General features: G+C 40.1%; 1 protein-coding gene across 12 annotated transcripts in view; it reads left to right on the forward strand.

Annotated features, from left to right (window-relative positions):
• CYRIB (CYFIP related Rac1 interactor B) overlaps positions 1-22,295 on the forward strand; it is a 118,463-nt gene that overhangs the window by 90,514 nt on the left and 5,654 nt on the right. For all 12 annotated transcript variants that reach the window (XM_080646805.1, XM_080646810.1, XM_080646807.1 and 9 more), the window contains 5 exons: positions 6,743-6,864; positions 9,471-9,576; positions 18,116-18,252; positions 19,250-19,327; positions 21,324-21,440. In XM_080646805.1, coding sequence (XP_080502931.1) covers positions 6,743-6,864; positions 9,471-9,576; positions 18,116-18,252; positions 19,250-19,327; positions 21,324-21,440 — 560 coding nt within the window. The remainder of the gene's footprint in view (positions 1-6,742; positions 6,865-9,470; positions 9,577-18,115; positions 18,253-19,249; positions 19,328-21,323; positions 21,441-22,295) is intronic.

A 22,295-nucleotide genomic window follows, 5' to 3' on the forward strand; every position in this document is an offset into this window, starting at 1 on the left:
TGTATTGCTTTAGCTTGTCTGGTTGTCAAATCAGGAATAGTGATATTAAATTGGTGTTTTAGTGTGAATGTTGCTATTTTAACTGATCATTAGAAAATTGTTAGGAAAGGGTGGAGAGCCTTAGATTGTAAATCGTGCGATCTCTTGCATTACCACTAAGGTTAAAACATTTGAACAGATATTTAAGTACTTAAACTTTAAGACCTTTTCTGGCTTTAAAAACAAAATAAACAAATCCCTGAAAATAAATCCCCAGAGAGTCACTGCATTTTTCATCAACTTCAGTTTAATTTATGTGATATTATGCAATTCATTCTACTTTATGAATAATTTAAATATTTTTCTTGAAACCAGGACAGTTCCTATGCACACATTAATTTATTGTTCTTCTACATTTTATGAAATAATTTATGGTCTCTGATATTTTTCTAATTTTATTACATTCCTATCAATGTTCTGTTAATAGTTTGGTAGTGTGTGCAGGCTAGCGAAAAGTAGTAATGCTAATATCAAGACCATAATAAATTGTGGGTTTTTAGGGGACCATGTAGTTAAATAAATACTGGTTTTCTTGACCCTTCTCAACAATTTAACAGAACTATTTTAAGTGCATGTTTAGCATGAATTTTAATCAGCTTGGGGATGTTAAGCAGATTGCTGACTTGAAGGTTATTCTTTCAGATGAGGCAACTTACATTAAAGCTGTATTTTAGTTTATTTGCATCTATTTCAAACTTGGTCTTGTATATTTTTCTGCTATTCTGTCTCCCTTTTACTCTGTCTCCCTTTTACTCTGTCTCAAATTCCTTACATTTGCAGAATCTTGGCTCTGACACAGTCAAGATCTTGTTCAAGACTTGGCACTTGATCTTTTTACAAACCAAGCTTTAGGTTGTGGTCCACTGAGAAGCATGAGTTTACTGTAGTGTTTAAAATATTATTTGGTCTTGGTTTCCTAATCTGGGATAGGTTTGGATCGTTATTCTTAAATTTAAATAGTTAATTTAGTGCCAGGAAAAGGTCGGAATTGCTAACAACAACAATTTCCAATCATGAAGAACTACACGTAAAGTGTTAACTTCTTACGGGCAGCTATAAGTTAAAGAATGATATTGTTGCCTATATCAGCCAATGTAGAACTTTTGGTTTGACACTGGTATACTGTAAGTGAAATTCAGTGAAAACATTCTGTATCCTAGGCCAGAGTTTGCCTGTTATTTCTTATTTATATTTTTAAAATACGTTTTCTTTTGATTCTTAATCAGTTTTATCTTTCATTCATTTGTCTTTTTTTGGTAAAAACATATAAAACTTTTCTGGTAAAAGTTTACCTTATGATTTGGCTACTAGAGTGACCTTAGTCCATGAGTTGGATCAAAATGGTCAACATATTTAATGTGCCAGTTCCTTATGATTACAGAGAATAAAGCCACATTCTTTTATTGAATAAAATATCAAGTTCTACATTGTTTATTTCTAGATGAACAGTAATATTTAGGTTACCATTGTAATTTAGATTTATTTTAGACATGATTTAATGGAGTCCTGTAGGGTACAAAATAAAGACTCTGTCTTAACTTTAGCATGTGCACACATGTGCTGTTTTTCACTTCAGTTCAACATCCATTTATGCCAAGCCTCCTGCCTGCCGACAAGTAGGTGCCGGTGATGCAAAGATGTAACTCCTGCCTTTGGAGAGTTCTCAGTCTAGTGGGATAGATAGAAATGCAAATTAATAATAATCTTTGCGTAGTTTACATCCCAGGTATAGCTCAGGAAGGGATTGACTTTACCTTGCAGGGAGTAGATGTTTTGATGGTGAGGTTTGAGTTGGGTTGTGGAGGTGCAGTAGAACGTTTCAGGCAAATTTAGTGAAGGACATTGGAGAAGGAGTACGTACAAAGGTCTTAAGGCATGAAATGACAATCTGTGTTCATTGAAACATACTGTTACCTGTTCTTGAAGTTCTAGAAAGAGGGTCTCTTTCTTAAAACAAGCTATACCTATAGGATAAAATTTTATTTGAAAATCTTGATAACATGGTAATGATTCCATTAACATAAGCTCTGATTTGCCCCATAAAATTTGGCAGCACATATGCTAATGACAGCATATATAAAAAGCACTGAAATGGGGCCTGTATACCCTCTTCTTGTTTGTGGAATTATTTTATAATAATGATGTTAAGATACCAGTCATTCTAATGAAAAATCTTAAGCCAAATAACTAGTATACTATCTAATAAAAGAGTAATATGCAAATAACCATCACTCTGCCACACCCACAAGCCACACCCACCAGCCAATCAGGAGTGAGTATGCAAATTAACCCAACCAGATGGCTACGGCCACAGAGAGAGCAGGAGGGAGGTTTGGGTTTCCCTGGCAATGGAGGAAGCCAAGCTTTCAGCACACCCTGGCTGGCACAGGCCTCCGCTTAAGGCTACAAAGTTTCAATTATAGAGGATAAATAAATCCCAACAGAAATGGCTGCTGCCATGGAGGGAGCAGAAGGCTTGGCTCCGCTCCAGGCTACAAAGTTTCAATTGTAGAAGATAAATAAACCCCAGATACCAGGGCCTCCGCTTGGGTCACCGGGGGGCGTGGCCGGCCTGCAAACCACCACAGGCCCCTCGCCCAGGCCGCCCATGCCCCAAGGGAACCCCCACCCTGATCCGGGACATCCTCCAGGGCAAACCAGCTGGCCCTCAGGCCTCTATCCTATCTAATAAAAGAGTAATATGACCATCACTCCAACATACAAGATGGCTGCCCCCATGTGGTCAAAGATCCTGCCCCCATGTGGACACAAGATGGCCACCACAAGGTGGCCAGCAGGAGAGGGCAGTTGGGAGGGACCAGGCCTGCAGGGGAGGGCAGTTAGGGGTGACCAGGCCTGCAGGGGAGGGCTGTAAGGGGTGACCAGGTGGGCAGAGGAGGGAAGTTGGGGGCAAACAGCCTGGCAGGGGAGCAGTTAGACATTAATCAGGCTGGCAGGGGAGTGGTTAGGTGGTGATCAGGCTGGCAGGCAGAAGCAGTTAGGGACAATCAGGAAGGCAGGCAGGCGAGCAGTTGGAAGCCAGCAGTCCTGGATAGGAGAGGGTGCAGGCTGGGCTGAGGGACACCCTTCGCCCCCCCGTGCACGAATTTCGTGCACCGGGCCTCTAGTACATATATATTAGTCCATTCATTTGTGGTTCCTAGGAGAAGAGGGACTTTTATTTTTTTGTCCCTTCCCAATCTTACATGGTGCTTTGTAAATGATAGAAGTTCAGTGTTAGTTACTCTTGATTTACTTATTTTCAGTTAGACCACATAGAAGAGTAAAAACAGGTGAATATTTGTAAATGAGAAATAGAACCTTACTTTCTATTATTCTTTGTTTTAGTGCCTTTCCATTTAATCATACATTTCCTCTAATTCTTGTGTCTTTTGTGTTACCTGTACCCCCATCTTTTACAACTATTGATACCCACTTTTTTAGTCTAACTTTATTTTCCATTTTACATTTTATATATTTTCTATTGCTTTTGCTATGTACTTTGAAATATTTTTATTCTTATGGTCTTTTTTTTTTTTTTTCCCTAAAATGATATAGGATTTTATTTGTTCAAAGATGAAAATGCATAATGGTGTCCTTTAACTCATGCTGGAGGCATATTTATATCTGCCATCTCTGTACCTTCTCATTCATGCAGCAATTTTACTATAGAAAACCTGCTAGGTACTGAGTTTGCATACCAGTCAGTGGTACGTACTGTACATTGAGCTCCCTGCCTTGATGAAATTTATGGAGTTAGAGTATAAATATTTATTGAGTGAATGTATGAATGGATGCCAGGTTAAAGCAGATAGACCCTTTATCACAATTATAATTTTCATGTGATTTGCTTTTTATCTTTCTTCTTTTGTAGCTGATCTTTGCCTCTTTTTGTACCATAACAACTTCAGTTTTTAAAAAATCTGTTGTTGAGAGTATTACAGATTTCCCCTTTCCCCACGCCCAACTTCAATTTTAACCCTTATTTTCAGTGACTCTTTCTAGGAAAGTGGGGTGAAATTATTACAATATTTAATTTTACCTTCAAGCAGTAAGAGCAACTGAAACATGCTGTAATTGCCCTTGAACAGCTTTTAAATAAGCCTGATGAGTTAGCACTGTGCTTACTCCAGTAGTAGATACATCCTTTTGCAATCAAATGACTGTCCCTTTGTTAGCTGGCTACATGGCAGGTTTTTCCTTCAACTAATACAGTTGTTCATTCTTTGCTCTGAAAAATCAAAGTGACAAGTCTTGGGTGCATTATATGATACCATTTTTTTTGAACAAATGCTTTCTTTTGCATAGTCTTTCCCCCTCCCTAGTATCTCACCTTTTGCATGACTTGCTGTCAAGTAAAGTAGTGCTTACCTGTCTGCTATTTTCTGTTTGTCTTCATTTCTACAGCAGTCTTCAGCAGCTTTCAAAATTATCCATGTGACTCTCCTGTGGCAGTCTAAAACTGTTCAGTCAGTGTGGTGCTGGGGGCTGTCCCACCCTTAGGGGAAACACAAGTCTTTGCCTTTGTTTTTAAGTTTCTTGTTATTTATTAAACCTTTAATAATCATTAATCACTCCCAAGGTCTATTCAAATCTACTTTATAATGTTTCTTTGTCTGTAAGTCTCAGTGTCACATTTTTCTCTTAACAACTAGTCACCACACCAAAAATACATAGTAATTGCAAACTTTACAAATACCTTTTGGTCTATAACAGTCAAAATATTGTCCTTTGTCATGAATTCCCTCTTCATGAATTTAAACTATGTGTCTCCTATTGATGTTATGTCTGTAGTTTCACAACCCACGTGAAAAGGTATAAAATTGCTGTTTTTGCATGTAAAGAGTATTTTCTCTGCTGCGCCTAGTGTAAGTATAAGAGTTACGAGATGTACTTTTTAAAAGTGTGTGTCTAACCATGACTTTGGAGAACAAGGTCTGGCTAAATGTGAGAGGATATTACTGCTAAATGACAGACTGATTTTAAAGTCATTTAGCTACAATATCATGATTCGCTCCTAGTAATACCTGTATAGCTTTGGACACAGTCTTTTTTTAATTGGCTCCTCTTATGTAATTATTTTGTCATAGAATTTTCATTCAAAAAGTGCATGATTTCTGAAAAGAAATTTGAAAATAAGGGAACAGATGTGAGAACACAAATCCCTAAGTTGGCTTTGCATGTAAATGTTACTGTGTTACGTTTTTGTAGTATTGTCTTAGGTATGTTGAAATTAAAATTGGGTACTGTAATTGTTGATTTAAAAAGTGTGTGGTATGTTTTTGACTAGTTGGCAGGTTTAACAAGTGGGATTGAACTATGACTTGTCCCAAGCACAAAATAAAGTTACAGTACTCAGGCATCTGGAGTCCTCGTTTCATGTGTCAACTTAGTTCCCTTACATTTTCTAAGGAAAGGAATAAATACAGATCATTGTGTATTTGTGGGGCGGTGGTGTGGGTACAGAAAACTCTTAAGCACTAGTTTTATATAACAAAGAGATCAGAAATGTTCTTAATTCATATTATAAATTAGGTAAGCAAAACAGATCAGACATGTTCTTAATTCACATTATAAATTTGGTCTTCCTCCCCTACCCTCATAAGAGAAAATTTTAGCAGGGAGAAATTCTGCCAGCATAGTTCCTCTAAAACATTATGGTAATTATAATGTTTATCATTTTAAGTGCTTTATGCCTTCTCTGCAGTAACATGGCCTAGTTGAAAAGATATAAGAGAAATTCAGTTTCCTCACAGAGTGCCCATTCCCCTCCACAAGCAATGTATTAGATGAAAAAGGTTGATCCTTAGGAAAAAAATGACCACGTCATTAAAAACAGAATTTCTGTTACCTCGAGTCTAGCAGAGAGAAAGCTGGATTTAGTCACATTAACATATGTTCTGTGGCTAACACTGCAGGTGGTGGAAATACCCATATGTGTGTGTTCCTTGTCATGCTTTTTGTAACTGTAATTCTTCATTTTTTTCTCACTCATCCTCAAGGACGGAGGAGCTCAGTTTTTGCTTTAGCATTTAAAAAGTTCAGTGATAATATTGCAGCTAAAGCATCTAGCTTTCAGCGGCCCAGTGATTCTGGAGCAGATTCATACTTTGAACTCTTCTGCGCTGGAATCTTGACCTTGTGTTCATCAGCAGAGAAGTTCATTTGGTACAGAATTTAAAGTGGTCCCTAGAAAAGGGCAGCATCTAGAAAGGATTCTTTTAAGTCTTTATATCAATATTAAGTCATTAAATGAACTTTATAGGAGAATAAAGTCATTTCAGTCTTAAACATAGATTAGCAAGATATATTAGGCCTTTCATTTCTCTAGCATTAAAATAGATCATTATTACTCATGAATTTACAGTCATTACTGATAGTGACGACTGTAATGAAAAGCCAGTTATTCGTTCCATCACAATTCAAATTCGAATGATAATTCTCAAGTTCAGTTAATAGACCAAGTCATTATTTGTATCTACAATAAATAATGTTTGATGTTCCCTTGCTGCTTTGTGATATTTATAAACTTGAGGCTAGTTGTTCAAGTATAGAACTATGGAAAAATTATCAATGTTTTCCAAGAAGTGCAAAGTTAACATTGAATAAATATTAGTCATCTTTAGAAATTTGGATTTAGAGTTATGTGTGTACTAAAAAATTCATGTGACTGTGAATTTTCTTGTGCTTTCCTGCTGTTTAGATGCCCAGCCTACAGAGTCCGAGAAGGAAATTTATAATCAGGTGAATGTAGTGTTAAAAGATGCAGAAGGCATCTTGGAGGACTTGCAGTCATATAGAGGAGCTGGCCATGAAATACGAGAGGTAAAGCACTCCCATTTTCCAGTCAACTAGAATGCACTGTGTCCCTCCATCTTTTTAATCTCTATCGTTTTCTATACTTTAGACCTCTATTGCATAGTAAAAATTATATTTAAAGAAAGATCACTTGCATTATTTCAAAAGTGGTTGCAAAATATAAGGTTAAAAGGAAAACAATGTCCTATAAATATGTATGTATTTTATGTATATTAAAGAAAATTGTGTATTATTGGTTGCTCTCACACCTGAAATTTACTGTATCCATGGGGGGCCTATTGGTACTTTTATGGAGGGGAGGAGTGAACACAACTTTCTTTGGTTATTTGTTCTGTCGTCTATTTTTCCTGCTCCTCCTAAACTTCCTTGGGAAATGCTGAAATCATCCTTGTGGTCTGACTCCCCAACTCTGTCTGACTTTTTCCTCAGAGCAAATGTTCAGTGTGGTCTCCTTCAATTTTCTTCTCCCGAACCTCTGACCTGATCCAGGTTTCTTCCCATTCATCTCATTCCCCATTTCTTCTGTTTTCCAGGAGAAGCTTAGTCTGTCTCCTTCTTACCAAGACTGTGTTCTCTAACATTCTTCTCCATTTTCCTCTGGAATTTCAATTCTTTCTTCTCTTAATTCCTTCTGTTTTTCTCTCTTTTACTGACTTTTTCTCCTCAGCATAAACACATACTCAGCAGTCCTGTTCTACCCAAAGAAACCTCCTAGCCTCTTTTTCTCATCTAAGATAGAGTCTATTAAATAAACAATGCTTATTCTCTGGGATAAACCACCAGAGATGGAGGTAATGTTTTGATATATGTGTTGACGGTTTCAATATTTTTGGAAACGAGAGTGAGAATACCTGTTCCATGACACCCTCACAGTGACCCTGACAAGCACCCTGTGCATGTTGGGCTGTGATTGGTGCTGTATGAAACGTTCTCTAGCAGCAGTGACGCTGATGTGAAAGGAGGAGGAACCAGCATTATAAGGAGAACCATGGCATGTTGTCGGGGCAGGGCAGCCATTGTCTTCAGTTCTGAATCCAGCAAGGCCAGGAAACAGTTAACTGTGCTCTCTTGTGACAGTGGATGGCATTGCTGGAGCATTTGATAGTATGAGAATGAGCAGATACTCGAAATACCATTTTTAGATCCTTGCAAGAAAAGTTGGCTAGGCTTCTCAAGGGAAGAAAGCAAATTTAAAGTTTTTATCTATTTGCTCATTTCTTGAATAATAAATAAAATAAACAAATTTCTACTTGCTATAAAACATTACTGAGACTGGGCTTGAGGCTAAAAGGATTTTTCATATACAGCAGGATAATATTACAGTTCCTTTGAAATATTCATATTAATATGAAATAAAGATTGTCAGATATTTTTAATATTAAAATATTTCTACATAGTCACATAAATGGGATTTACTTTGGACTCCTATAGTGTTTAAGCGTCATTTAAAATTTTTTTATGTTAAACAATCAAGGACATTTGCATATAGAGGCAAGCTTATAAAACAAATTGCTTAAATAATATATAGCCCATTTATTTAGTTCGTAGCTAATTTATTCAGAGCTTCTTCTAAATTTACCTGGTTTCAATTTTTGTTTGCGTTCCTGTTTTTTGGTTTTGTGTGGACAGAGTTAGAGTGCTAGCGCCTTGGGAAAATCTAAACATCAGTCCGTCCCGATCATGTTTGTGAGTAGCCCCCACGCCCCGCCTTGGGTGAAGTTTCAGCTTTCAGATGGTGTGTGTAGCTTGTTTGAAGATGTCAGAGAAAGCAAACCAGGTTGTTGAAAAAGACATTAAGTTTCATAAAGGGTTAAGAAAAGCATCTATAAGCAAAATAAAGATGAAAATAAGAAAACACATTTCTTTGGGAAGAACCCTCTAACTTAATAGAAGATTGCCTAGTGGTTTGAAAGACTGGGCACAGAGAAAGGCATATGCACATTATATTAGGGTCTTTAGATTGTGGTTTATTTCCTCTCCTTTCAGATTTGAAACTAGTTTTTACCTTCTTATTCGGGAAAACCCGAGAAAACTTGGATTCCAGAATAATACTTTAGTTATAGGAAATAAGTGTGACAATTTCTGAATCCCATCTTTCAGGTTGATTTGGGTTCTTAATTTGGTAAGTCTCCTAAACTGCTTTGGACCCTGGAATTTGAATTATTCCAAGTTTCACACCCTGTTCCACAGTTGGCATCTTATTTCATTGATTGCCTAACTTTTTGGTTTCTTTTTGTTCTGCTAAAATAATTTTTTGAAAGAGTACTGCTAAGAAAGCCTGTCTGTGATATGCAAGACAATATAAATGGTTTCTTTTTGTGGCTCTAAAAGGTACCAAGGCGTAATATATTTAACAAGCATGTACTGTGTCATCCTATTCCATTATATCCATGTCCATTGCAAGGATAACTGAAAGTGTGTTATGATAGGGTTAAGTATCCAGGGAGTTGAGAAGGCCCACTCTCAGCATTCTTGTGTCCATTGTTCTGTATTTTATAGATTGTACCAGGGTTTCCAACATTTGCTGAGACATATATTTTAATGTAAAAGGAATGCTGCTGGACTTTTAGAACTCTTAACTTTTTTTTTTTTTTCCCCTTTCGATTTTGAAGGCCATCCAGCATCCAGCAGATGAGAAGTTACAAGAGAAGGCATGGGGTGCTGTTGTCCCACTAGTAGGCAAATTAAAGAAATTTTATGAATTTTCTCAGAGGTTAGGTAAGTTGAAAGTTTTGTAATTATAACTTCCCTAGTGAAAAATACATTTATTGGTGCCACCAGAAGTAATTTAGAGTATTTTATGTTCACATTGCTATATTAATGTGCTACATATGTGAAGCAAGTTTGTTAGACTGTAGGATATTACAGCATAAACCTAAGTCTGTCTGTCTGTCTTTATTTTATTTATTTATTTATTTATTTATTTATTTATTTATTTATTTATTTTATTGATATTTTACAGAGAGGAAGGGAGAGGGATAGAGAGCTAGAAACATCGATGAGAGAGAAACATCGATCAGCTGCCTCCTGCACACCTCCCAGTGGGGATGTGCCCGCAACCAAGGTACATGCCCTTGACCGGAATCGAACCCGGGACCCTTCAGTCTGCAGGCCGACGCTCTATCCACTGAGCCAAACCGGTTTCGGCCTAAGTCTTTATTTAGACTGTTGTCCTCGACACATTAGTGCTTCCATAAGGAAAGCTCTGATTTCATTGCAGTCTAAAGGGTCCTAGCAAGAGAAACCACTTGGTAGAAGTTCTCTCCAGCAAACCGTCTCCCACATGCAGGAGCTAGTCCATAGGCTCTGGAATATTTAGATTTTGATGTTCTTAAAATCATTGCTGATTAGGATCAGTTAGTTCATGGATCTAAAACTACAGGTTGAGAACTAGGGAGCCAATAGGAAAAGCTACTGTGAGATCCAAATTGTGCCTTCACTACAACCAGTAAACACAGTTGGAATTCCCTTCCTTGGAGAAGGGTCCAAAGTAAGATCTAGACATCGAGCTGCTGGTGTAATTTGAAAGCTGTACATTGGAAGGGCTTTCTGTGTGACATTGTGGACATATGGGAGGAGCAGGATAGGTATATCTGAAATTTGAAAAATTTAAATCAAAGTTCTTGACACATGTTTTATATAGTTTTGAATCTCATAAACATGTTATGTATTTTAAATGAAGGCGTGCAATTTGGTAAGAAACCGTGCAGTAAGTAAGAGTCAACCTGGGGGCTCATGAGCTAAGTTTAGGCCTGGGATGTGATTTCTTTGGGCCATAGTTTAAAAAAATTCCTCATCAGCTGCCAGGTTTAAAAGTTGGTAATTGTTTGTGTTTTGGTGTTAAGTCTCCAGTTGTTCGATAAAATCAGTAGTTTAGGTACCAGTTGGTCAGTTGGTCTGCATGTCAGTTGGCAGGAGCTAAGTGACAAGCATCTCTGTTTATTACTTAGAGCGCGTGCTTTCTAGTTTAGTCGGTTCCCATGGCTTCCTGGTTTTTATATCTTGCTTTTCATATTCTTTTATGTTAGGTACTTGGCCATTTGTGTTTGCAACTTTTCCTTTAAAGTGGAAGTTCTTTTTTTAAAAAAACCTGTTTTTAAAAAAATGAGAGAATTGCTATTTTTCTTAGATATGCACTGTTAAATGTGAAGACAAATAATAGTTGAGATAGAAGTATTTGGTAAATTATTTTTTTCTTATTAAAGATAATAATTGTAATTTATTTTCCCAAGCACGGCAGTCAGCTCTTTCACGCTATTTGCCTTTCAGTCAAATATCTACCTAGTCTGTAGCTTGGTAGCTTCAGACCACTGACATTGGCCTTGTAATCGTGGTGGTCACGACTCCTTCATATTTAAAGAGTTTTCTGTGCTGCTAGTTTCTGGCTGCATTTATAGTTGAATTGCTTTAGATCAGTGGTTCTCAACCTTCCTAATGCTGCGACCCTTTAATACAGTTCCTCATGTTATGGTGACCCCCAACCATAAAATTATTTTTGTTTCTACTTCATAACTGTAATTTTGCTACTGTTATGAATCGTAATGTAAATATCTGATATGCAGGATGTCTTAGGCGACCCCTGTGAAAGGGTCGTTCGACCCCCAAAGGGGTCGCGACCCACAGGTTGAGAACCGCTGCTTTAGATGGTGCTCTCATTTTACTAAGGCTCATTCTAGTCTCAGCATTTACCAACAAAAAAAGAATAATTATAAAACAGGCCAAACTAGTCAGGCTTACATGTTTTCTTACGTTTTATCTACTGGAATTGAATCGGGCTCCTGGTATGGGTTCCATCGTGGGTGCTGTGTTCCATTTCAGCAGAGACATGTGGTAACACAGGTGATAAATAGCAAAGAGCATCAGTTACCTTGCTGTCACCTGGAAGCCTTGAGCCTTCATCATGGTACTCTGGGGCCTCTGTAAAGTTAGGAGCAAAGTAAGCATTTAAGACCTGATGGCTTACTCTTCATGTCTTGTCCAATAACCTGACTAGTAATGTTTCCAGTTTTCTTGCTTACAGGATGCATACCTTTGCTTGCATGTGATAGGAACTCAGTGTTTGTTGAATGAGTGATGCATTAATGAATATACACATCTGCTATATCAAATGTGTGTTGGGTATTTAGGAGAAGCAATAAATGGATTTTAGGCTTTGGTGGCATAATGGCCTGTTTGAATTCTCGTTTGCTGGCTGTGTGGTCTTGGCCACATCACTTAGATTCTCTGAACTTTAGTATCCTGTCTGGTCCTCCAGTCTGTTGAGGCTTCTGCTTTATGTCCACTAAACCTCTCTAGTCTCTTCTCTTCCTGCCTCACTGTTGAGCCAGAGATGAGGGTAAACACCACAGACAGCGCACAGAGCACCACACAAGCATCACATGAGTGTGGTCCTTCAGAGCCCTGCAATCTCAAGAGGATGGCTTGGCCTGCGCACTGCAGATCACCACGGGGTGCGTTCCAGAAGAGGGACCTCGATCCCTTGTGGCTTATTTATGGAGGCACAGGAAAGGGGTCACTGAATAATTGGGAAGATACTGAGCTTTGTCCATAGCCCTTACCCTTGCTTGCCTGGGAAACACCCTGTTCTTGGTTGTTGATCTCAGGCCTTCCTGGTTGAGACATAACCTGAGGGAGGTTACGTGATCAGACAGTAGACAAACTGTGTTGTCTCTCCTCAGTCTTTCTCCCTCCTGTTCCAGGGACTTAGTACAGGGACCACCTCCAAGGGTCATAATGAGTGAGTTTATCAACATGTTGAGTCCTTGTCACTGGGCTAAATTTACCAAAATCTATTAAAAGGTCCCAAAGTGCCCACAATAATTGTGGTCATGTCTCTTGGCTGCCTTAAATCCCCCACAGACCACATCCTTTGGGTTCTCTTCTGAGGATGCAGCGACTGGTCTTTGATAGTAGGTGGATGGCAGTTGGTGAGAATAAATGGCTCTTGTCTCTCAAGGGGAACTTTCTGCAGGGGCCTCCCCTTCTTGGTCCTGAGCTTCAGCCATTCATAGAAGTTCTCTTAAGTTCATTGGCCATTCCAACTCAGTCATGCGACTTGAGTCCACCACTAGGGGGCAGTGTCTCCTGTCTACCAGAGTGGTAGAGTGCTTTGAATGCTGAAATTAACCCCGAGACTTTATAAGATCTAGTAAAGACAAATTTTTTTGGTAACAGTCCAGTTTTTTTTTTAATAGTATTGGTGGTAACTGTTTTTTCCTGCTCTCATCTCTCTCAAACGTTGCTTTCTACTTATATTAACGTTGGCACACAGAATGAATCTTGGGAGAAATAAACCATTTTTCAGAGTAGCCAAAAAATGTTATTCCTCTTTTTTTTTTAATTATTAATAAATCTTTATTCAGATTATTACAATTGTTTCTCCTTTTTCACCCCATAGCTCCCCTCCACCCGGTTCCCACCCCACCTTCTGCCCTTACCTCCCCCCCACTGTCCTCATCCATAGGTGTATGATTTTTGTCCAGACTCTTCCTGAACCCCCCCCATACCCCTTTCCCCCTGAGAATTATCATTCCACTCCCTTTCTATGCCCCTGATTCTATTCTATTCACCAGATTATTCTGTTCCTCAGGTTTTTAATTCACTTGATTTTTAGGTTCACTTGTTGACAGATATGTATTTGTTGTTCATAATTTTTATCTTTACTTTTTTTCTTCTTCCTCTTCTTTAAGAATACCTTTCAGCATTTCATATAATACTGGTTTGGTGGTGATGAACTCCATTAGCTTTTTCTTATCTGTGAAGCTCTTTATCTGTCCTTCAATTCTGAATGATAGCTTTGCTGGGTAGAGTAATCTTGGTTGTAGGTTCTTGCTATTCATCACATTGAAAATTTCTTGCCACTCCAGTCTGGCCTGCATAGTTTCTGTTGAGAAATCAGCTGACAGTCGTATGGGTGCTCCCTTGTAGGTAATTAACTGTTTTTCTCTTGCTGCTTTTAATATTCTCTCTTTGTCTTTTGCTCTTGGCATTTTAATTATGATGTGTCTTGGTGTGGTCCTCTTTGGATTCCTTTTGTTTGGGGTTCTGTGAGCTTCCTGGACTTGTAAGTCTATTTCTTTCACCAGGTGGGGGAAGTTTTCGGTCATTATTTCTTCAAATAGGTTTTCAGTATCTTGCTCTCTCTCTTCTTCTGGCACCCCCATAATTTTGATGTTGGTACGCTTGAAGTTGTCCCAGAGGCTTCTTACACTATCTTCAACTTTTTGGATTTTTTTCTTTTCTTTTTGCTTTTTCAGTTGAGTGTTTTTTGCTTCTTTGTATTTCAATTCTTTGACTTGATTCTTGTGTTCCTCTAGTCTGTTGTTGGGTCTCTGTATAATATTTTTTATTTCAGTCAGTGTATGTTTAATTTCTAGTTGGTCCTTTTTCATATCTTCGAGGGTCTCGTTATATTTATCGGCCTTTTCTAGGATATTCTTGAAAAGCCTTATAACCGTGGTTTTGAATTCTATATCCAGTCTTTTATTTTCCTCCATTTCTTTCGTTTGTGATCTGTTTCTTTGACGCCGCATTTTCACTGCTTCCCTGAGTTTGTAGGGTAGATTTGTGTGCTAGGTTTTCTATATGGCCCAGTGGGTCGGCCTCCCCAGTTAACCTGAGGTGGACTCTCTTGGTGCACCCCTTTGTGGACTGTGTGTACAGCCTTGTTGTAATTAAGTTTTGATTGTTGTTGGTATCACTGGGAGGAATTGACCTCCAGGCCAGTTGGCTGTAAGGATCAGCTGTGTCTATGCTGGGAGAAGTTTGGTGCTGGAGACAGCCTTATAGGATTAGACTTGCCAAATTGCAATAGCCTCTGTGCTCAGCTTGGATGGGGTGGAGTCTCAGGGCGGAGCAGACAGTCTTGGCTTCCCGTCAGCCTTTCCCTTGCGCGCATGCGCGCACCTTCAGTCCTCTGACTTCCCCGGCTCCTGAGTCTCCGCCCGAGAGTCTAGACTCCTTCCACAAGAGTGTGGGTCCCCAGGGGCTCGCCTGGAACTGGGGTTCAGTGCAGTCAGAACTGGGGCTCAGTGCAGTCAGGAGCTTCTGACTCCCTTCCACTAGGGAAAGCCTGTGGCAACCTCCGCAGCCTTTGTGCGCACTAGCGCGCGCGCGCCTTCAGATTTCCGCCTTCCCCAGCTCCTGAGTCTCCGCCCCAGAGTCCAGACTCCCCCCGTAAGAGCGTGGGTCCCCAGGGGCTCGCCCGGAATGGGTTCAGTGCAGTCAGAACTGGGGTTCAGTGCGGTCGGGGGCTTCCTTCCCCCTTCCGCCAGAGAAAGTCAGCCAGGCTCTCAGTCGCCCTTTCTCTCTACGCGCACAATGACCCTTTGCTGTACCTCCAATTCTCTGTGAGCTTTTCTCTTTCCTTCTAGTTGTAGAATTTTCACTCGGCCAGCTTTCCTGTGGTTCTGGATGGTGTCCGTTCTGTCTTTTAGTTGTAGTTTTGAAATTGTTGTGCGAGGCAGCAGTTTAGGTGCTTACCTATGCCGCCATCTTGTTTTCTCGTCAATGTTATTCCTCTTAATTGATTTTTCACATCCACATTGCAGCTCTGTGAGCCAGCCATAGGCCTACAATCCATTCTCCACACTGCAGGTCAGGTGGAGGACGTAAATGCTAATCTGTAATGCCCCTGTTTACATAGTTTATCCAGGGATATCAGGATGACAAGGCCAGGATGCTTCATATGGCACACACATTATATGCATACTAGAGGCCCGGTGCACAAATTGGTGCACATTGAAAGGAAATTAATTAGAAGAAATATTTTAATAGCGCTAATCACCCTTTCTCTATAATAGAAGTGTCAGCCAAATTCACGGTCGACAATGATAGATTGAGACACACACGTGTGATTGGCGCCAGCGAGCACTTTTTATATATATTAACTTGTTTAATTAGAACTGCTTTCTGATTTAGCTAAACTTTTTCCAGCTCAGTGAAGCACCTCAACTTCTCTTTCAGGTAATTGTTAGCAACACAGCAGTAAATATCAACACAAAGCAGATTATTATTGTAGATCATGCAGGGAGAACAAAGGGTGAAATATTTAACTGTAGACTGCTATATATTTGACTATATTCTGAGCAGTGAGAGAACCAGAAGTCATTTTCAAGGTCTACCATTTCTTACTTTTTTTCAGTTGGGTCAAGTTTCTAAACTTTCTAAATCTCCGTTTTCCAGCTAATGAAAATAAAATAGGATTCTACCGAGTATCTACCTACTCCAGGACTTCTGTGAGGATCAAATGAGATGAGGCATGGGAAAACACTTCACAGACATTTTGTTAAAGTGTGAAATGTTTGCACCTGGCGATAAAGCAAGTCATGTTCCTGGGCTGGAGAAACTGCAAGGAGGCTAGTCACTGGGGAGAGGAAGCCGGGCGTTATCAGGCACCCACAGTGACTGTTCCCGGGCTGGGCTGGGCTGTGGGCCGCATTTTGTGTCATGGGGTCTCAGCAGCATTGGCTGCGATTTGGTGGGGTGTCACTCCAGAGTGGTGGTGGGGCCTGTGTCCCCCTTGGGGGATGCCGAGTGTTGCTTTGTCGGCGCCAGGTCCATGGTGCTGTTTCTTTGTAAATGGCCAGTGCACGTCATGGCAGCTCCTTTGTTGAGCCTCTACCCCCATGGTGGTCAGTGCGCGTCATAACAACCAGTTGAATGGTTGGAGGGACACTTAGCATATTGGCCTTTTATATATATATAGAGAGAGAGATTGTTTTAATCTCCTCCACACGCTCTATCCACCGGTATTGGTATTGCAGTGTGAGTACTATGTCATGCTCTGGCCCCGGCCCTGTCTGTTTGCACACTCTTCCTCATCCTTAGTGGACAATCCATTCTCAGCTCAGATGTCACTTACTCAGGGAGGTCTTTTTCTGAACTTCAACTAGGTGAGGTCCTATTTTTACATCTTTCCATTATACCGTGTATTTCTTGTTAACACACATCACAAATGTAATAATTTCTCTTTCTTCTCTGTATAATCAGGCTCCATGTGTCCATAGGGAGCTGACTCTACCTTCATCTCTGTTTCCCCAGTGCCTGGCACATAGCAGACAGTTAATATGTTTTTTGACTTAATATAAAAAGGATACTATCTACCATTTGGAGTTATTGTGTGGATGACAGATAATGTCTATGTAGTGTCTAGCCCAGTATCTGGCACATAGTAGACACATAAGAAGTATGTACGGCTGGTAGTAATCAGATTAATATTTTATGAAGTTACAGAAGGCCAGGTAGAATGCTGCTTTATTTGAGAGACAGCTTAATATGGTGGAAAGATAGGGCTGTAGAGTCAGAAACACCTGGCATTTACTAGCTGCACCCTTGGGGTCTAATCTCTTTGAAACTCAGTTTATCCACATGATACCCATGTCATAATTGATGCTGAAAGTTAAATGAGAGATTGGGTTAAGCTCACAGTATGGGTGTTGGTTCACCATTAAGTCTTCATGAATAGTAGAGCTGATACTTTTTTAAGTTAAGGGTTGATGATCTAACATAAATTTATTATCATTAAGAAATATTTGTTTATTGACCTGACACTCATTAATTTCCGATCACCATCTGACTCTAAGCTGTTTTTTTCTGAATAGAATCTAGCATTGTTTTTTGATTCTGTAATCTGTAACTAGATTAGTGTGATTTCTATAACTTTTTTGAATGAAATGCCACTATTTACATTTTTAAACACAGTATTGATTAACTTGGCATTCCAAAAGTAGCACTTATTTTAAAGGGACCATTTTTCTTAAACTCAGAAAGCTAATTATTAAATCAAAGATTTTGTTTCCTTTAGTAACTGAAAGAAAGCAGTTTCTGTTTATAAATAAGCAGCAAATTCAAAGTATGAGAAGTTGGTCTTTCATTCATAGCCATGGACAGATTTGACAGTGTGGACATAGGGCCACTGTAGACGTTACTTAGCTGTAGGTAACAATGTCCATTTCATAATCGTCAACACTGCAGTTTGGTAAATGTAGTATAAAGGGCGCTCTCTGATCCTGGTATTCAGATTACATTTTGCATTACTTTGAATTTGAGTTTATAGATTACAAAACTGAATTAGTCTCTCTAAGGTTTTTATTCTACTAAATAGTATCAGTTTGCGTGATTGTATTTAGATGATCTGGATTTTAAAGAGAACTTTCATGGGATTTGAAATCATAACATTTATAAATTGTTCACTTTCTAATGAACAAATACCAGGAGATACAAACAACATTTAAATCTTTTTTTTTTTTTCCTTTAGAAGCAGCATTAAGAGGTCTTCTGGGAGCCTTGACAAGTACGCCATACTCTCCCACCCAGCACCTAGAGCGAGAGCAGGCTCTCGCTAAGCAGTTTGCAGAAATCCTTCACTTCACACTCCGGTTTGATGAACTCAAGGTAGAATTCCTGCTGGTCTTGACTATATGAAAGCATGAGTCCTTCATAGAGCACCAGGAGGGACGCGTGGAGACCTAGCTGAAATGTGCTTAAGTGATGTCTGATGTCCTTAGCAAAAATGGAAAACGATATAAAAGTCATGGCAGGTCTTTTGATACATGCATAGCAAATTACCCAATATTCAGCCTTCATTTAACTTCATTTAAAGAAGATCTCTGAAAGAATACTGACCTTTTCTGATATATTTTTTTCCTTTCTGCTCACCTCCAGTTTATCTCAATTTTCTTTTATATAAAAATGTTAACCCCTCAGTTTACCTATCTATATGCCTACCTGTCTGCCAGCCTCCACTGTTGGAGGAGTGTGTGTAGAAGCAAGCACTAGCTCTCCCAGCAGGAGACTGACTTCCACATTGGGCCCTGCACAGCAGCCAGCTGGGAGCAGGCCCTGTGACTTCTCAGGGCCTCGGGTGCCTTGCCTGGGAAATGGAAGAGCAGGATTCCTAACTTCAGCCTTTTATGATTAAATCTCAGACAACTGTCCTCTTTTATTAACACTTTGAGCACAGATGATTTACATACACAATTTCAGTCAGCCTGGAGATTGTCCTGTTGACCATGTATGCTTGCTTCTGTTGTAATTCCAAAGCAAGTGCCTGCAGAGTTTTTCTTGTTTTCGTCTTTTGGTAATACTGTGTTTTGGCAAAGCACCTTTTAGTATGTTATGTGAAATTACTGAGAAAAAGAAGGGAAACTTACTGACCATGACTAAAAAACAATCTGTACATTTTGAATGTTCATTGGGGACTGAGTGCATTGTGAACGTGATTTACGTGCAAAAAAGCCATCTAGGTGATACCAGTTTTATTTGTTAAAGTGTTATTACAAATTGGGAATGCTACTTCACTAGTTAAAACTGTATTTAGTAGATTTTCACTTAATTTTTTCAGTATCATTAAGTACCTACTCCATTTTTCTTTCACAACTGTCTTCTTTAGATGACAAATCCTGCCATACAGAATGATTTCAGCTATTATAGAAGAACATTGAGTCGTATGCGGATTAATAACGTTCCAGTAAGTTAACACTTTGAACTCTAGGGGTGGTAATAATAACTCATCTCTCAGTTAGTTCAAGTTCTTCTTTTATTTGTTCATTTGCTCATTCATTCTGATAAAATCAAAGCTAGTAGGTAAGCTGTGGGCCACCACAGGTGTGGGAAGAAAGAGCAAAATGTAGGAAACCATATGGTATTGACCCCCCCACACACTTTTTCCCTTAAATTCCTACGACTACTTCAATAAAATTATTTTTGGTCTGCGTGACATTGATACCGGATTTCTCTGTGTAGTCTCATTTTAACGACATAATAATTGTGAGTTGGCGGTTTTGAGTGTTTTGTCCCCATATTCATCGAATGGAAGACTCCGGGGAGGAGCCGGCCTGGGAGAGGAGGAGTACTGGTGCTGGCAGAGGGGAGAGTGGCTGTGGGGTCTGCTGGCTGCGGGAGTGGTTCTGCACCTGCTCTTGCCCAGCGGAATGCCGCTTCTGCCTTCTTCAGGCTTGTGAGCCTCTGGACCCCTCCTCCTCTTAGCTGTTTAATACCCTTTCTACCGCCAACGAGTCAGATGTCTGTTCATGTGTAAAACCTTAAATTTGAAGAAATATTATCTTTTTCTCGATATATTGGGGGCCTACCTTGTGTGGAAAATAGGGAAATTTCTAGGATCAGCCCTAGCCTCTAGTAGATGGTTAAATAAAGAATACTGCATAAATATGTAAAGATGCTGAGGTTAAAAACACCAAAGGACACCGTTCTTTTTTCTTCTTCCTCATTGTATGAGTGCTTTGTGAGGTGGTTGCTCCTAAGACAGGTCCTGGGTTGGGAGAAGATCTCTTTTCCAAGAAGCAGCTGTGCCTTGCATCGGTTAGATTTTGCATAGCCCAGTTGCTGCTGTGAGACTACCGTATCACCTGCAAATAAAGTAAAAGCAACACACTCAGTGCTCTGTGAGAGCCATCACTCAAGGCCAGAGACATCAGTCACCTTGTACTGTCGTTCGCCGTCAATAGTTATAAGTCAATCCGGTCCTTGTCGAGTGAAGCGTCTCTCCAAGCGCTTCCCCGTGTCCCCGTGTCATCTGCTAATGTGCATCCCAGGTGAAAGCCCCCTCGCGCTCTCCTTTGGGCAGTCCTTCTGTAGCCGGAGAACTCATTGCCTGACCTGTGGTCTTTCTATTTCATGTACACTCTGCCCACTGTCACCAGCTTGCTTTCTTTACAACATGGACGTTGTCATTCCTTTTCTCTGATGTTTTACGTGGTTCACCGTCACAGACAAGATGTTAGGCAGCATTTAACGTCCTCTACGTCCCACCCCACCTTCCTTCCCAGCCTGTCTTCCACTAGTTGCTGCCTCTTAGAACCCTGAACAAATTGAGTTATGTGGAATTACACTTCCAAGTCAATAGCGAGCGTGTTCCTCCCCTCCACCGGCTGGGCGGACCTGCCCAGCATCACCTGCCAAAGCCCAACCCGTCCACGAGTCCATTATAGTTTCTTCCGGTCTAACTTAGTTTCACCCTCTCCATGCTATTGTAGATGCTTGTGTGTTCCCAGTGGGGGCAGGGCGCGATGTCATAGTCACCTTCCTGTCTTCCATAGCGTGTAGAGTAATCCCTTGTACCCAGAAGGCAGCCTGTCAATGTCCTATTTCATTGCTTAATATTTAAAATACAGGGTGGGGCAAAGTAGGTTTACATTTTGTGAGTATGCAAAACAGAGCTTATTCTTGTATTATTATTAATGTGTTTTTTTCTCATACAAACAACTGTAAACCTACTTTTGTCCCACTCTGTATTTTTTAAAGAGGTTATCTTTTATAAATTTCTTGTTGTCCTTTTTAATCTTTATTTTTGAAGACTGCTTGAAGGTCTAAAATATAGTTTAAGAGTATTTATTAGACTAATTTAGCAAGCATGAATGAGACAACATTGCCGAAGTCCTTGTACAAATGAGACCCTATGTAATCATCACTGAGCTGATGGTCAGGTGCTCTTATTTCCCATGCAGGCAGAAGGAGAAAATGAAGTAAATAATGAGCTGGCAAATCGAATGTCTTTGTTTTATGCCGAGGCAACCCCGATGCTGAAAACCTTAAGTGATGCCACAACAAAATTTGTATCAGAGGTAAGCATTGCCGGGAAGTTTCTCTGTGGTGCTGCTCTGCCTGTCTGCGGACATGATGACCCAGCGCGTCCCGAGACTGGGAATACCAGCTCTAAGCTGGGAGACTCCCAGATGTGTGCACTGAGTGCTGCCCCCTTCCCCGAGGCCCACATGTGCACAAGGACCCACCTGTTTGCAGCCTCCCTCTGGGTGTATGGTTGACACCCCAATGGCATTGTGACCAAACCAAAATCTTGATTTTCTCCCAACCTTGCCCTTGGCCCAGTCTCTCCTGTCTCAGTTGAGAGTACCACTGGAGCCCAGCTGGTGTTGCTCAGTGGTTGAGGGTCAACCCACCCACCAAGAGGTCCCTGGTTCGATTCCCGGTCAGGGCACATGCCCAGGTTGAGGGCTTGATTCTGCTAGAGGGTGTGCAGGAGGCAGCTGATCGATGTTGATTCTCTCCCATTGATGTTTCTACCTCTCCCTTCTCTCTCTAAAATCAGTAAAAACACTTTTTTTTTTTTAAAGAGTACCACTGTAAAGGCATATCTTGTTTTATATGCTTCACTTTACTGCACTTCACAAATGTTGCATTCTTTACAAATTGAAGGCAAGACCCCCACCAGCCAGAAGAGTATGACTCACTTTATTGCGGTTGTCTGGAACCGAACCCACAATATCTCCGAGGTCCGCCTATACAAATAACTATGGCTTGTTATCCTAAATCCCTTTCTTTATCTTACCCCCTCCACCCACCCCATCAGACAGTCTTACTGGCTCCAAAATAAATGCTGAATCTGAAAACTGAACCCCTCCTTTGCTACCTCTCCACATGAGCCCACCTCCCTCTCACCTGGATTACTGCATTCATGT

Source organism: Plecotus auritus (genome assembly GCF_963455305.1).
Source record: "Plecotus auritus genome assembly, chromosome: 11".
NCBI classification, from domain to species: Eukaryota; Metazoa; Chordata; class Mammalia; order Chiroptera; family Vespertilionidae; genus Plecotus; species Plecotus auritus.